The 15985-nt window shown below is 41.9% G+C and overlaps 1 protein-coding gene across 5 annotated transcripts in view; it reads right to left on the reverse strand.

Moving 5' to 3' along the window:
• SYTL5 (synaptotagmin like 5) overlaps window positions 1–15985 on the reverse strand; it is a 331232-nt gene that overhangs the window by 22233 nt on the left and 293014 nt on the right. For all 5 annotated transcript variants that reach the window (XM_068269884.1, XM_068269887.1, XM_068269886.1 and 2 more), the window contains 2 exons: window positions 12946–13057; window positions 3641–3770 (listed from right to left, as the gene is read on the reverse strand). In XM_068269884.1, the coding sequence (XP_068125985.1) occupies window positions 3641–3770; window positions 12946–13057 (242 nt within the window). The remainder of the gene's footprint in view (window positions 1–3640; window positions 3771–12945; window positions 13058–15985) is intronic.

Genomic DNA, 15985 nt, shown 5'->3' on the forward strand with positions numbered 1-15985 from the left:
ATCTCTATCCGACATTTCTTTAAGAATTGCCTCAATTTTTTTCCAGAAAAGGGCTATACATGCGCAATTCCACAGAACATGAAGTAGGGAACCTACTGTTGATTTACATCACCAGCAATTTGGACCTTTCTCAGGAAATATTTGTGCTAGTTTTGAGGGAGTATAATACGAGTGAGCTAGGATTTTGTAGTTAATTTCCTGAATACGGGAGGCCGAAGAAGTCTTGTGAGCATAAATACACATAAATCTTTTTTGTGCCATAGAGAAGGATACCCCCAAATCTCTCTCCCAAGCGCCGAAGAAAGGAAGTGAGTCAACGTCTTGGCAAGATAAAAGTGAGTAAATCATAGATAAAGTTTGGCTTGGCATACATTTTCAAACTCTGTGAGGCTGCGCACGCTTCCTGGAGTCGCCCCTAGGGCCCTTAAGAAATGTTTCAATTGCATGTGTCCCCACCAGTCTAGTTCAGGGTTGTGATATTTTAATCTTAGCTCTTCCAGGGAAGCCTATCTGTCCGAGTAGAACAGATCTCGCATTTTTGAAGGACCATCGGTTTTCCAGAATCTTAGATAACCCGGGTTGCATCCATGTTAAAAACACGGGCTGTCCCAAACCGGTGTAAGAGGTGTAGGCCAAGGGGAAATGTCAGATAGAGATCTTATCTTTGAAAACACTCTTAGAGTATTTTGAACAAGGTCAAGAGTAGACAAGTCTGGTTTCTGTATAGCTGACGACCAGGGCAAATTAGTCAGGGGGTAATGGGTCATATGTTGTTCGAGATTCACCCATTGTTTAGAATTAGCGTGTCTGTGCCAATCAATCAATCTGGTTAGGACAGCTGCGTTAGATTAATTTTGCACATCAGGGAGGGCCAGACCACTTGCATGTTTAGGTCTGTATAGAATCAGTCTATGAATCCTAGGGGGTTTGCCTTTCCAGATGTATTTGTTAAATACCATCTGAACCCGTTTGAGGAATGAGTTAGGGATCTGAATTGGGAGAGTCTGGAACAAATATAATAGCCGGGGCATGGCGTTCATTTTGACAAAAGTTATACGTCCTAGCCAGAAAAACTGGGGTTTATCCCATTTTTTTAAGATCAGCTGTCAGGATATCAAGCAGTGGGGGGAAGTTTTTCTGATAAATATCTCTAATGTTGGGAGTAATTTTAGTTTCCAGGTAGGTTATGTAATGATTATTCCATTTAAAGGGAAAATTTGTGCTCAAAGATAGTTGTAGGTCTAAAGGAAGGCTAACATTCAGGGCCTCACATTTGTCCAGGTTTACCTTAAACAATGACAGCCCGCCAAATTTACTAAACTCTTCCAGAAGATTAGGCAACAAAATTAAGGGTCTAGAAATATAGAATAGCAGATCGTCTGTGTAAGCCGCTATTTTCATTTGATGATCTTTCTGCTTAAGGCCCTGAATATCAGCATTGTCTCTTATATGACACAGGAAAGGCTCCAGGGCCAGGGCAAATATTAAAAGGTAAAACGGACAACCCTGTCAAGTGCCATTACGGATTTGCAACGAGGCCGATAGAAACCCATTTGTCTTGACTCGTGCTGTAGGTTTGGAGTACAAAGCTCAAACACATTTAAGCATTCTGGGTCTCACTTCTATATGCTGAAGCACTGCTGACATCCAGGTCCAGTCTACCCGGTCAAACCCCTTTTTCGGCGTCTGTTGAAAGCAACATTAGGGGTGTAGATGTTGACCGAGCAGACTGAACCGCATTAGGAGTTTTGGTGGTGTTGTCTCTACCCTCCATTCCCGGTATAAAACCTACCTGATCCCAGTGTATTAGGTGATCCATATAAACACTATTCTATTAGTCTATTAGCCAAGATTTTAGAGAAAATCTATAGAATCCAAGTTTAGCAAAGAGATGGGTCGGTAACCAGCACAGGATGAAGGATTCTTGTTTGGCTTATGTATGACAGAGATGTGAGATTCAAGGGTTTGGATTGAGAAAGACTCATCTCCATCAGGGTCAGCTATTTTGTTAAAGGCTTTACACATGAAAGGGACCAAGACATTCTTAAAGTGCTAGTAGTATTCTATCGGGAAGCCATCTGGCCCTGGAGCCTTCCCCGGTTTATTTTGAGAAATTACTTGCGCTATCTCGTCTCCCGAAATTGGAGAACCTATATTTTGGATACCTAATTGGGTCGCATCTTTCCAATCAGTAAGGTGGAGCAGGTAATATCATACCGAAAACAGGCACAGAAATAATTGTCTCCCCCCCATGAAAAAAAAATCTATTTACGTTTGCTGTCTGGTTACTCATATACTAGATTAATATGATTATTCCAATACTCATGCTACAAGAGAAACACATCAACCTTTGCAAAAATCAGGAGGGATAAAAAAAGAAATGATGAGCAGAAAGTCCTGTCTTAGGTACTCCCAAATCCCTGAGAGGACTTGAGAAAGGGTTTCATGCCTGAAACACCATGTTCTGTCATTTGCTGTAATGCTGATATACACTGTAAGTAATAGATGAAAATGACTGCACTCAGTTGAGCCAACATCCTAATCTCACCACATGGTGTCTGAACCACAGAGCACATTTAATTTCTATGACAAGCTGTCTTATATGTCATTAAAGTTAAACAACGGCATCAGCTATTAGTTTTTTTTATATTGCTACATATAAGGCTTTCAATTTTAATGTAAAGAAAACTATTTCGAAAGAACACATTTTTATTTTAAAATAAATAGTGATCAAACATATGGGAAAGCCATGTCCGACCACTACTGTTGTGTACCACCGCTGGTATCGGCAGCTCTCACCCTAGCTGGTCCTTTCCCTCCTCCTCCATAGAGGAGGACACAATGATCTACAGTGCACAACATTCTTGCATGGGAAAGGAAGTGTACAATGAGGAATGATTGTTTTGTGCAATCATTATTGCAAGCGTCTGCTGGACTTTATGTATTGAATAAAAAAAATCATTTTCCCTGATATCTGTTCATTTGTATTTTGTGTCCTATGTGCTCTAAGTCAGTGAAGCTGCTGCCACAGCTTTAAAGGACAACTGTAACAAAGGGATATGGAGGCTGCTATATTGATTTCCTTTTAAACAATGCTAGTTGCCTAGCTGTCCTGCTGGACTATTTGGCTGCAGTAGTGTCTGAATCACACCAGAAACAAGCATGCAGCTAATCTTGTCAGATCTGACAATAATGTCAGAAACACCTGATCTGCTGCATGCTTGTTTAGTGTCTATGGCTGAAGGTATTAGAGGCAGAGGATCAGCAGGATAGCCAGGCAACTGATGTTGCTTAAAAGGTAATAAATATGGCAGCCTCCATATCCCTCTCATTACAGTTGTCCTTTAAGCTGCTGCTGGTGTGACAAAGCAACTGCACTAGATAACAGCAGAAACTGTGCAGGAAATTTACAACACCGGTGTGAGACATTGGTCCTGTGCTCTGAGCCATTTACTAGTTAGTTATAACATATGTACATTCTTCAGCCAGAAGATCCAGGAACCCCTCTCCATCAGACCATGGAGAATTATCATGGATTCCTTTACAAAAGCACACCTTGGATAGCACTGGCACAGTCCAACTACCAGAAAGGTAAGCACTAAGCAGGCTGGGCAGTATTTTGAAACAGATTCTTTCTTACCCTTTTACAAATGTATCTGAAGTCCCTCCTGATTTCACTGCAGTTAAGTTCTTAGCCTCCTTTATAAGTACCTCTAGTATTCCTCCAGTTGGCATTGGGACTTTTTTCGACCTCCTAAAACTCTTCTTTCCTATGGAATTTTAAAATTGTTATTATATCACGCTACTATAACACATATTATTACCACAACTGACCTTGTTGAAGAAATGTTTTTATTACTTTCCTAAGTTACGGTTGGATTAAGCAGTAAGTATAAGTATGTTTGTCTGTTCCCAGAAATCTTTAGCTTACCCTGTTTGTGGGTACAGTAATTTTTTGAAATGATATTCTGAATGATGGCTAATGTATACCCTAGCAGTCAGAGGTGGCCTTAGAGTACGCGGGGCCTGGGGCGAGTGTCATATGCGGGGCCTAGAGATATATGCTGTGGATACACACGTTGTGGAAGCACACACTCTGTATAGGTTAGATGGGTAGGTGCCTCCGGGGTCCGTTAAAAATGGCGCCAGTTATCGTAGTTAAAAAACGGCGCCCCATAGAGAACCACTATCGCTAGTTATTTTTCGTTTTTGACAGCTAAAAAATGGCGCTGGCTTTAAAAACGATATTTATCGTTTATATTTATATTTGTATTGCTCCCAAACGATATTTATCGTTTTAACCCTTGCTTTGCTGCCGTTTGGAAAATATCTGCCCGCCGGCTTTAATGTTTAATAGCAAAGCCCCCTTAAAAGCTACAAACACCAAATTTGCAGGGAATGTTAAGAAGAAAATTGTGAACAAGAGGAAAAAAAAGTTTTTCAGAAAGACCTTATAGTTTTTGAGAAAATCGATTTTGAATATTCTTCTTCTGACCGTGGGAAAATTAAACGCCCGCCGACTTTAGCGGTTAATAGCAAAGCACCTTTAAATGCCAGAAACACCAAATGTGTAGGGAATGTTAAGAAGAATAGTGGGAACACGAAGAAAAAAAATTGTTCAAAAAGACCTTATAGTTTTTGAGAAAATCGAGTTTAAATCTTCAAAGAGGAAATGTATCTATTTAAATCGCGTACTGACATTTCCATGGAAACTTTTTCCGCCGACTTTAGCAGTTAATAGCAAAGTCCCCTTAAATCCTAGCAACACCAAATTTGCAGGATATGTTAAAAAGATACTGGGAAACAATATTTAAAAAAAAAATTGAATTTTTTTTTTTTTAAATTAAAATTTGTGGGTTATGTTCAGAGTGTGGGAAATGTTTTGAAAAAAATGACGTGGGGTCCCCCCTCCCGAGTCTCTGTAACCCCTTGTCTCCCATGCAGGCTGGGATAGCCAGAATGCGGAGCCCCGGGCGACTGGGGCTTCGCACCCTGAGCTATACCAGCCCGCATGGTCCATGGTATGGGGGGGGGAGGGGCGGCCAAGCCTTCCCCTCCCCCCCGGAGCCCTTGTCCAATCCATGGACAAGGGGCTCTTCCCCACCTCCGGTGCCCCAGGAGGAGGTGGGGGCGACGACTCCCTGGGGGGGGGGTTCATGGTGGCATCTGGGAGTCCCCTTTAAGAAGGGGACCCCCAGATGCCCACCCCCCTCCCAGGAGAAATGAGTATAGGGCTACTTTGTACCCCTTACCCATTTCCACAAAGGGTTAAATGAAATAAAAACACAACAACGAGAAAAGTCCTTTAATGTTCTAAATTAACCAGAAATACTTACCTGTACCTTTAAGAAAAAAATCCCACGTCAATTAGGTCCCACGACAGTATCCTCTGTCTTGCGACCTTCTGTTACATCTTGATTGAAGATCTTCGCCGCCCTGACGCCACACACGCCGCCTCCGCCGCACTGCTCTTAGCTATACTTAGTATAGCTAAGAGCAAAAAGCATCTTTAAATTTTAGCTCCAATGGTCCCCATTGGTTCCTTAACAGACCAATGGGAATCAGGAGGATCCCCATTGGTCGATAAGGAACCAATGGGGAGCCTTGGAGCCAAAATTTAAAGATGCTTTTTGTTCTCAGCTATACTTAGTATAGCTGAGAGTTGCGTCTATGCATCTATATAGACGAATTAGCGCTAGCTGCCGCTGCCCTCCCTGCCTCCCCCCACCTGTCTACCTCACCCATGCTGGCACCCATGGGTGCATTGGGTGTCAGCATGGGTGAGGGTGACAGGCGGGGGGAGGCAGGGAGGGCAGCGGCAGCTAGCGCTAATGCGTCTATATAGACGCATGGACGCAACTCTCAGCTATACTTAGTGTAGCAAAGAGCAGTGCGGCGGCGTGTGTGGCGTCAGGGCGGCGGAGATCTTCAATCAAGATGTAACAGAAGGTCGCAAGACAGAGGATACTGTCGTGGGACCTAATTGATGTGGGATTTTTTTTCTTAAAGGTACAGGTAAGTATTTCTGGTTAATTTAGAACATTAAAGGACTTTTCTCGTTGTTGTGTTTTTATTTCATTTAACCCTTTGTGGAAATGGGTAAGGGGTACAAAGTAGCCCTATACTCATTTCTCCTGGGAGGGGGGTGGGCATCTGGGGGTCCCCTTCTTAAAGGGGACTCCCAGATGCCACCATGAACCCCCCCCCCAGGGAGTCGTCGCCCCCACCTCCTCCTGGGGCACCGGAGGTGGGGAAGAGCCCCTTGTCCATGGATTGGACAAGGGCTCCGGGGGGGAGGGGAAGGCTTGGCCGCCCCTCCCCCCCCATACCATGGACCATGCGGGCTGGTATAGCTCAGGGTGCGAAGCCCCAGTCGCCCGGGGCTCCGCATTCTGGCTATCCCAGCCTGCATGGGAGACAAGGGGTTACAGAGGCTCGGGAGGGGGGACCCCACGTCATTTTTTTCAAAACATTTCCCACACTCTGAACATAACCCACAAATTTTAATTTAAAAAAAAATAAAAAAATAAAATTTTTTAAATATTGTTTCCCAGTATCTTTTTAACATAGCCTGGAAATTTGGTGTTGCTAGGATTTAAGGGGACTTTGCTATTAACTGCTAATGTCAGCGGAAAAAGTTTCCATGGAAATGTCAGTACGTGATTTAAATAGATGCATTTCCTCTTTGAAGATTTAAACTCGATTTTCTCAAAAACTATAAGGTCTTTTTGAACAATTTTTTTTCTTCGTGTTCCCACTATTCTTCTTAAAGAGACTCCGTAACAAAAATTGCATCCTGTTTTTTTATCATCCTACATGTTCCAAAAGCTATTCTAATGTGTTCTGGCTAACTGCAGCACTTTCTACTATGACAGTCTCTGTAATAAATCAATGTATCTTTCCCCTGTCAGACTTGTCGGCCTGTGTCTGGAAGGCTGCCAAGTTCTTCAGTGTTGTGGTTCTGCTATGAACTCACCCTTTCTGGCCCCTCTATGCACACTGCCTGTGTGTTATTTAGATAAGAGAGAAGAGAGAAGCTGCTCTAATCAGCTGGATAAATCGTCCTCTGAGCTGGCTGGGCTTTCACATACTGAGGAATTACAAACAAGGGCAAAGCTGTTTGCAGGAAGAAAAGAGCAGCCTGAAACTTCAGTGCATGGGGGAAAGAAACACACAAATGATCTCTTGAGATTCAAAAGGAATGCTGTATACAGCCTGCTTATGTATGGATGTATTTTCTATGTGTGGACATACTGTACATCAACCTACTTCCTGTTTTGGTGGCCATTTTGTTTGTTTACAAACAAACTTTTAAAAACTGTTTTTAACCACTTTTAATGCGGCGAGGAGCGGCGAAATTGTGACAGAGGGTAATAGGAGATGTCCCCTAACGCACTGGTATGTTTACTTTTGAGCGATTTTAACAATACAGATTCTCTTTAACATTCCCTACACATTTGGTGTTTCTGGCATTTAAAGGTGCTTTGCTATTAACCGCTAAAGTCGGCGGGCGTTTAATTTTCCCACGGTCAGAAGAAGAATATTCAAAATCGATTTTCTCAAAAACTATAAGGTCTTTCTGAAAAACTTTTTTTTCCTCTTGTTTACAATTTTCTTCTTAACATTCCCTGCAAATTTGGTGTTTGTAGCTTTTAAGGGGGCTTTGCTATTAAACATTAAAGCCGGCGGGCAGATATTTTCCAAACGGCAGCAAAGCAAGGGTTAAAACGATAAATATCGTTCAGGCACGAAAAAAAAAAAGTTTTAAAACGATAAATTTCGTTCAAAAGGTCTGCACTATTTTAACCTTTAAAACGATAAATATCGTTTTAAACATATATCGGGCAGAAGGGGGCGCCATTTTTTTGCCGGCGCCATTTTTAACTAGACGCGGTGCCTCCAGTATAGGTTAGATAGGTAGGTGCCCCGCAGTATAGATTAGATAGGTAGGTGCCCTGCAGTATAGATTAGATAGGTGCCTGCAGTATAGATTAGACAGGTAGGTGCCCTGCATTACAGATTAGATAGGTAGGTAGGTACCCTGCAGTACAGATTAGATAGGAAGGTGCCTGCAGTATAGATTAGTTAGGTAGGTACCCCGCAGTATATATTAGATAGGTGCCTGCAGTATAGATTAGGTAGGGTGGTGCCCTGCAGTACAGATCAGATAGGTGCCTGCAGTATAGATTAGATAGATAGGTGCCAGCCTGCAGTATAGATTAGATAGGTGCCAGCCTGCAGTATAGATTAGATAGGAAGGTGGGTGCAGTATAGATTAGATAGGTAGGCGCCTGCAGTATAGATTAGATAGGAAGGTGGCTGCAGTATAGATTAGATAGGTGCCTGCAGTATAGATTAGATAGGTGCCTGCAGTATAGATTAGATAGATAGGTGTCTGCAGTATAGGTTAGATAGGTGCCTGCAGTACAGATTAGATAGGTAGGTGCCTGCAGTATAGATTAGATAGGTGCCTGCAGTATAGATTAGATAGGTGCCAGCCTGCAGTATAGGTTAGATAGGTGCCTGCAGTATAGGTTAGATAGGTGCCAGCCTGCAGTATAGATTAGATAGGTGCCAGCCTGCAGTATAGGTTAGATAGGTGCCTGCAGTATAGGTTAGATAGGTGCCAGCCTGTAGTATAATTAGATAGGTGCCAGCCTGCAGTATAGATTAGATAGGTGCCTGCAATATAGGTTAGATAGGTGCCAGCCTGCAGTATAGATTAGACAGGTGTCAGCCTGCAGTATAGGTTAGATAGGTGCCTGCAGTATAGATTAGATAGGTAAGTGCCTGCAGTATAGATTAGATAGGTGCCTGCAGTATAGATTACATAGGTGCCAGCCTGCAGTATAGGCTAGATAGGTGCCAGCCTGCAGTATAGGTTAGATAGGTGCCAGTCTGCAGTATAGGTTAGATAGGTGCCAGCCTGCAGTATAATTAGATAGGTGCCAGCCTGCAGTATAGGTTAGATAGGTGCCTGCAGTATAGGTTAGATAGGTGTTAGCCTGCAGTATAGATTAGATAGGTTCCAGCCTGCAGTATAGGTTAGATAGGTGCCTGCAGTATAGATTATATAGGTAGATGCCCTGCAGTATAGATTATATAGGTAGATGCCCTGCAGTATAGATTATATGGGTAGATGCCCTGCAGTATAGATTATATAGGTAGATGCCCTGCAGTATAGATTATATAGGTAGATGCCCTGCAGTATAGATTATATGGGTAGATGCCCTGCAGTATAGATTAGATAGGTAGATGCCCTGCAGTATAGATTAGATAGGTAGGTGCCCCGCAGTACAGGTTAGATAGCAAGGTGGCTGCAGTGCTGGGGAGAGCGGGCATAGTTGTTAAAACTCACGTGTCTCCGATGCTCACAGCTACCATCTATTTCCTCTCCCAGTATCTGTGTATTGGTAACAGTGCCCCCCTGTGGTGACATGCGGTCACGTCATCATAGGGGGTGCTGTTACTAATACACAGATGCTGGGAGAGGAAATAGATGGTAGCTGTGAGCATCGGAGACATGTGAGTTTTAACAACTATGCCCGCTCTCCCCAGCACTGCAGAGGGTGCGGGGCCTCCTCAGACGTGGGGCCTGGGGCGATTGCCCCACTTGCCACCCCCAAAGGCCGGCTCTGCTAGCAGTGGATGAACTCCTGCTCCATGCCACCCTTCCATCATGTGGAATAAACATGTGTGTACTGCTGTTAGTTGTTGTCAGATGCATCTAAACAGAACTACGGATAGATGACATGGTTCTGAATTCTAATTACTTGACCCTAGTGTACATCAAAAGCATATGCCACTTATGTTATAAAATTGCCATCAATATAGAATGGTACTGCACAAGTCTTTTTTCAATATAATGTTATTTAGGCCTTGTTCATATCATAAATCGCAATCGTCGACGCCAGCATTTTGCGATTTTGTGAGCTTTTTTAGCGCCTCCCTGCGCATACCTGTGCATTCGTTTTTTGTTTTTTTTACAGCACTTTTCTAAGCGCTTTTGCAGAGTGATTTTTTTTTTCACTTCCTGACGTCAGTCAGGAAGTGAACTCTTTGACCCGGAAAATAATAAATACAATGTATTTATTCTTAAAAGCGCTTGGGAAATCGCTATACAAAGTGCTTTTTCAAGCATTTTGCGATTTCCCTATACCTGCCAATCTAGGCAAATCGCCTTGAAAATGGTACAGGCAGTGCTTTGGTGAGCGGATTGTAACTGAACCGCTCAGATGTAAACACTCTCATAGGGGATCATTGCACAAGCGCTTTAAGGCCCCCTGCACACTGCAAATCCGATTTGCGATTTCGATTTGTGATTCTGACTTGCGATTCCAATTTTCCCTGGATGCTATCAAAAGAAAAACACAGAAAAAACGCAGCATGCATGCAGTGCCCATTAAAAATTGGACTCGCATGTGAAAATAGATTAAAAATCGCAAATTGGGATTGCATGTAATGTGCAAGAGGCCTTAGGGCGATTTTCAAATCGCCAGCGCTTAAAAAATCCCGAAAGCGCCCTTAGTGTGAACAAGCCCTAAAAGTATCTGTTTTGATTTCTTTTGGCAGCCTGGTAAGGAATTCCACCACTAATAAGTTCAATTAGCACTTCCATATCACTAGGCAACATTACAAGGTTTGGAGTGCTGAAACCACAAGACTGTCCAGAAACTCCAAACTTGCTGCAGAAGTACTTAGTTGCACAAGGCAGAAGTCTTCAATACTCACTTTTTAAAAACCTGGACTACCCAATTGATAGGCAGCAAACTTTGATACTTGTGTCTGTTGGGAACACTGTACATTAGCAGTGTTTTATATGCACCTAAAACCAAAGTAATCAACCAAAATCATATTTTCCATCATTTCTTGAAGTTTATAGGGCCAAACTGAAAGCTTTTTTTCCATAAAGGAATAATCACACTTAAAGGAATACTGTAAAGATAACCTGCCATTGGCATTTCTTTTAAAGATGCCAGTGACTTGCCTTAAGCAACACATATCGACTACTGTTATGTCACAGATCAATAGATAGTTGTAGAGCAGAATGTACTACAAAGGAAAAAGCAATATGTTCATAAATGCCAGACCAAACAGGTGGCTTTTCAGTTTGGATTTTAAAGCCTCCAGCGTTGGAGCTGTCTTGATTGGGTATGATAAAGATTTCCTGCTATGGGCAACATGATAGAAAGCATGGCACCAAAGGTTTTTTTTACAGGAAATCTGCAGCTAGTGGAGTCAAAGTGAAGTTTGAGCAACTGATATACATACTCCTAATGACTTCATGAGTGAATCAGAAAGTATTAAATATATACTATCAGCACAAAGGTCAGGCAAGTAATATTTTTAAAAGAAAATAAAAAAATATCATGTTCATAATTCTCTCACAAGAGACAAGCTTCAAACTGGACCTTGCATTCTTATTTGTGTGTATTTGAAGCTGAGCTAAACAAAACCAGTAGCTGCTAATCCAGGAGACATGGGCCCAAGTTTAAATCACATACCATAAATCACCTAGTAGACCACCTTCCTGTTTGCTAAATAATTGTGTTCTCACCTTTATAAAATTAAATTGTCTAACATGTTTAGATGTATTACTATACATCAGCCTTGCAGTCTGCATAGGTGCAAATGTGTACACAAAGAGGATATTATATATATATATATATATATATATATATATATATATATATATATATATATATATATATATATATATATATATATATATATATATATATATATATATATATATATATATTTTTTATTTTTTTTTTAAACACCCATTCTAGATTTGCTGGAAAAGTTATGTTCTTTAGTTAGGGCCTGTTCTCAGATAGGCGCTAATAGAAATATCAACATTGTGAATTCACTCAAAGTGATGGCATGGTCCATCGGAGTAGATGGAAGCATTGCAAAAAAAAGTCATCTCTTAAATGAAGTGTGAGCAAGCCTTAACCTCCCTGGCATTTAGTAATGGTCACAGGCAGCAAAAAGAAGATGAAAGCGGTATGCCAGTCACCATTACGGGCATGCCACCAAAGAGCTTTCCCAACCTATAGGTGTCTCCAGTATAGGGTAGCATATGTGCTCCCCATCCTTGATCCCCATTGCTTTTACTTACCGTGCCTCTCTCCAATGATCACAGAACCCCGCCACACAGCTCCAGTCTTCTCTGTGTGGAGGATCGGGAGCCATGGTCATGACGTTACCAACGTCATGACGTCAGCTGCAGGGCCCCAATCATCCACAGGAGAAGACCAGACCTGTGTGACGGAGTTCTGCATTTGCTGGAGAGAGGCACAGTAAGTAAAATCGCTGTGGTCTGGGGGGGGGGGGGGGGGGGGGAGGGGGATTGGCGGATCACGCGGTGGAGGGCACATATGCTACCCTATACTGGGGAACACCTAAACCTGGCTACCTATACTGGCCTCACCTGTACCTGGCTTCCTATACTGGGGAACATCTAATCCTGGCTACCTATACTGGCCTCACCTGTACCAGGTATCCTATACTGGGGAACATCTGATCCTGGCTACCTATACTGACCACACCTGCACCTGGCTTGCTAAACAGGGGGAACACCTGTACCTGACTTCCTATACTGGTGGAACACCTAAACCTGGCTACTTTTACTGGCCACCTTTACATTTGTATTAGTGCAGGTTGAGCAGCTGCAGCTCAGATGTATAAATGATCAAAGATTTATTTTGGGGCGTAATTTTGAAATTTAGTTTTGATTTTTAATTTTATGTTTTAAGTTTTTATTATGTTCAAAATGTATACTAGACCCTTGCTTGATGCATTTTGTTAAGTTTCAGGAAAAAAGGCTATGAAAATTAACTGAAACACTTTTTGCACAAAAATCCAGGAAAAACTGAATGCTGAGGAGGTTAAATCAAGCTTACTTAACTTTTTTAACATCACACTAGGACATTTATTTACCTGTTGTCACTGGTTCTAGTGGTAGAGTAAGATTTTTCTCAGGAGGAATGTAGCGTAACCCAACTATTATCTCTCCTTTATATTGAAGCGTTCCTTCAGATGCAATATCCAACTATAAAACAAAACAAAAAAATGTATTGTGCATTCAATATGCTAAAAGTATATGTCCCCCTCAAACTTAAAATATTTTATAGAAAAAGACAAAAGAAGTTTGTTGCTTTGGGTTAGTGCTGTGTTTGTTCTGACTTTAGTTGCACTTTAAGAGGATGTCTCACTCACTGGGTTTATAAAGAGCATCCAGAGTCATGTAAAGATTAAACATATTATAACAATATCCAGTAATACAGGTAAATGTACAGGTTCACTGACTGCAAAAATGAAATTAAAAAAAAAAAGAATCTCCAAAAACAAACCTGTTCAAAACTGCTTATGAAGGCTCATATACAGAAGGATAAAATTTCAATATCACTGATTCAGTTTGGTAGCCATTAGATCCTCATACAGAAGGCATACCTCATAGCGTGCACACACACAGACAGCAGGTCACTAGGTCAGATCCTCAGCTTAGATTTAACTTTTGGTCTGTTACAGTGACTGACAATTTCCATTGCCAGAAGGGACATATGCAAAAAAGTATTTTCTTGTTTCAAAGTTTCCCACTGGTTTAAAGCGAACCCGAGCCGAAGCTCGGGTTCAAAATCTGACACTTACCATTAGAGAAGGAAGTCTCAGGATCCTAATGAGACTTCCCTTCTCTGAGCTTTCCAACTCAACTTGGGTCGGCTACAGTGCTCTTTTCTGAGGCACATATACATCAAATATCAATCAATCAATATCAAAGCGCTACAGCAAAAAATACAGTCTCAATTGAAACCACAGAGTAAATCTCAGGAGTGCGCTCCAATCAGATTTAGGCCATAACCATATCATATATCATTAGAAGCAGCACGGTGGCGTAGTGGTTAGCAATCTCGCCTTGCAGCGCTGGGTCCCTGGTTCGAATCCCAGCCAGGGCACTATATGCAAGGAGCTTGTATGTTCTCCCTGTGTCTGCGTGAGTTTCCTCTGGGCACTCTGGTTTCCTCCCACATCCCAAAACATACAGATAAGTTAATTGGCTTCCCCCTAAATTAGCCATAGACTACGATACAAACACTACATGATACATACATAGATATATGACAATGGTAGGGATTAGATTGTGAGCTCCTTTGAGGGACAGTTAGTGACAATATATGTACTGTACAGCGCTGCGTAAGATGTCGGCACTATATAAATACTAAATAATAATTTGAAAAAAAAAAAAAAGAAGATTCCAGCACACATCCCTCAAAAGGAATCTTCTAATTACCTATACATCAAAAAAAAAAACTGTGAAAAATAGCTTCAGATAAGGTTTTAATGCAGGGATGCTCAAAAGTATAATTAGCTCTGCTCTGTTTTATAGTTTAAAATACAGAGTATGGTTTAAAAATTGCAAATATGATGGAATTATGAAATGTAATAAAAAAGCTATATATTTGAAAATAAAAATAAGAGACTGTTTTCTTTGCTACTATTGTTCTATTAATTATCTGTACTACACATACAATTAATTATATCAGAAGTTATTTTTCATCTTTATTGTCACTTGAACATGTGGGGAAAATACGCAATTATTATTGGTAGCACTATCATCTTCAGGGGCTGTAGGCATGTCCGCTGCACCGTGGACTTATTTCACCGTCCAAGGCTTAGTTTTGCTTAGTTTTTCTTAATTTTTACTACAAAAATATAAATAAATATTTCCCATTTAGAGATAGCACCAATTCACCTCTTATCCAGCTGGTGAGGCTACAGTGGGTTGCAAAAGTATTCCCCCCCCCCCTTGAAGATTTCCACATTTTGTCACATTACTGCCACAAACATGCATCCATTTTATTGGAATTCCATGTGCAAGACCAATACAAAGTGGTGTACATGTGAGAAGTGGATCGAAAATCATACATGATTCCAAACATTTTTTACAAATAAATAACTGCGAAGTTGGGTGTGCGTAATTATTCGGCCCCCTGAGTCAGTACTTTGTAGAACCACCTTTTGCTACAATTACAGCTGCCAGTCTTTTAGGGCAAGGCTTTTCAACCTGTGGTACGTGTACCACCGGTGGTACTTTGCTGTTGGCCAGGTGGTACACACCAGGTTTGCCTGCCACTTTATTGCCCGCATGCCACTTGTCCTGGTCCTGTCCTGCCTCCACAAAGTTTGGCTCCTCCTCCCTCGCTCCTTGCTGTGCTGCTCTGCATGCATGCTTCAGACCTCAGATCAGTGGGGAAGAGACAGCCAGGCAAATAGTGCACAGTAATGGCGCAGATACAGAAACAGGGGAGGACTGGCCAGGGGGGAAGGGGGGAGATTTCCCCCCAGGCTGCCTCTCACTTAATGATTTAGGGCTGGCACTGTGCCTGGTGAATTCAGGTTTTTGTATAAGGCAATGTGAAACACTAGGCTGAATGAGGGAAATAAATGCCCAATTACAGAGCAATTGCAGGGCGGGCTAGCTAGTAAATATACACAGCATGATACAGAGCAGAGGTTTGCCTGCAGGGTCCGTGGGAAAAAATCTGTCTGGTCTCTTACCATTGTTAACTACATGTGCACAGCTACATAAGATACTGTCTAAGTTAAAAAGTTTTCGACAGTCCCTAGCCTCCAGAAGAGCTGCTTGCAGACAGTCCCTAGAATCCAGCAGGGCTGCTTGCAGGACTTGTGTAAGAGATAGAAACCCCGACTATTGTAACTCAAAATGTATTATGTGCCCCCCGGTGCCAGTGCATTTATACTTTACCTGTCACGCTGTCCCTTAAGTGTCCTTGCTGTATTTCCCACATGACTACTGGCATATAGCACGTGGGGCATGTGTGTGAAATAATTTGGGCTGGTGCTGCCGTGAAAACAGGCCTCTAGTTTGTGTTTTCCCCCCAGGCCAAAAGGTTCCAGTCCTCCCCTGTACAGAAAGGGACATCACTGGTCACTTCCTGTATTTGAAGTATATGCGCCG

Source organism: Hyperolius riggenbachi, chromosome 2 (assembly GCF_040937935.1).
Source record: "Hyperolius riggenbachi isolate aHypRig1 chromosome 2, aHypRig1.pri, whole genome shotgun sequence".
NCBI lineage: Eukaryota > Metazoa > Chordata > Amphibia > Anura > Hyperoliidae > Hyperolius > Hyperolius riggenbachi.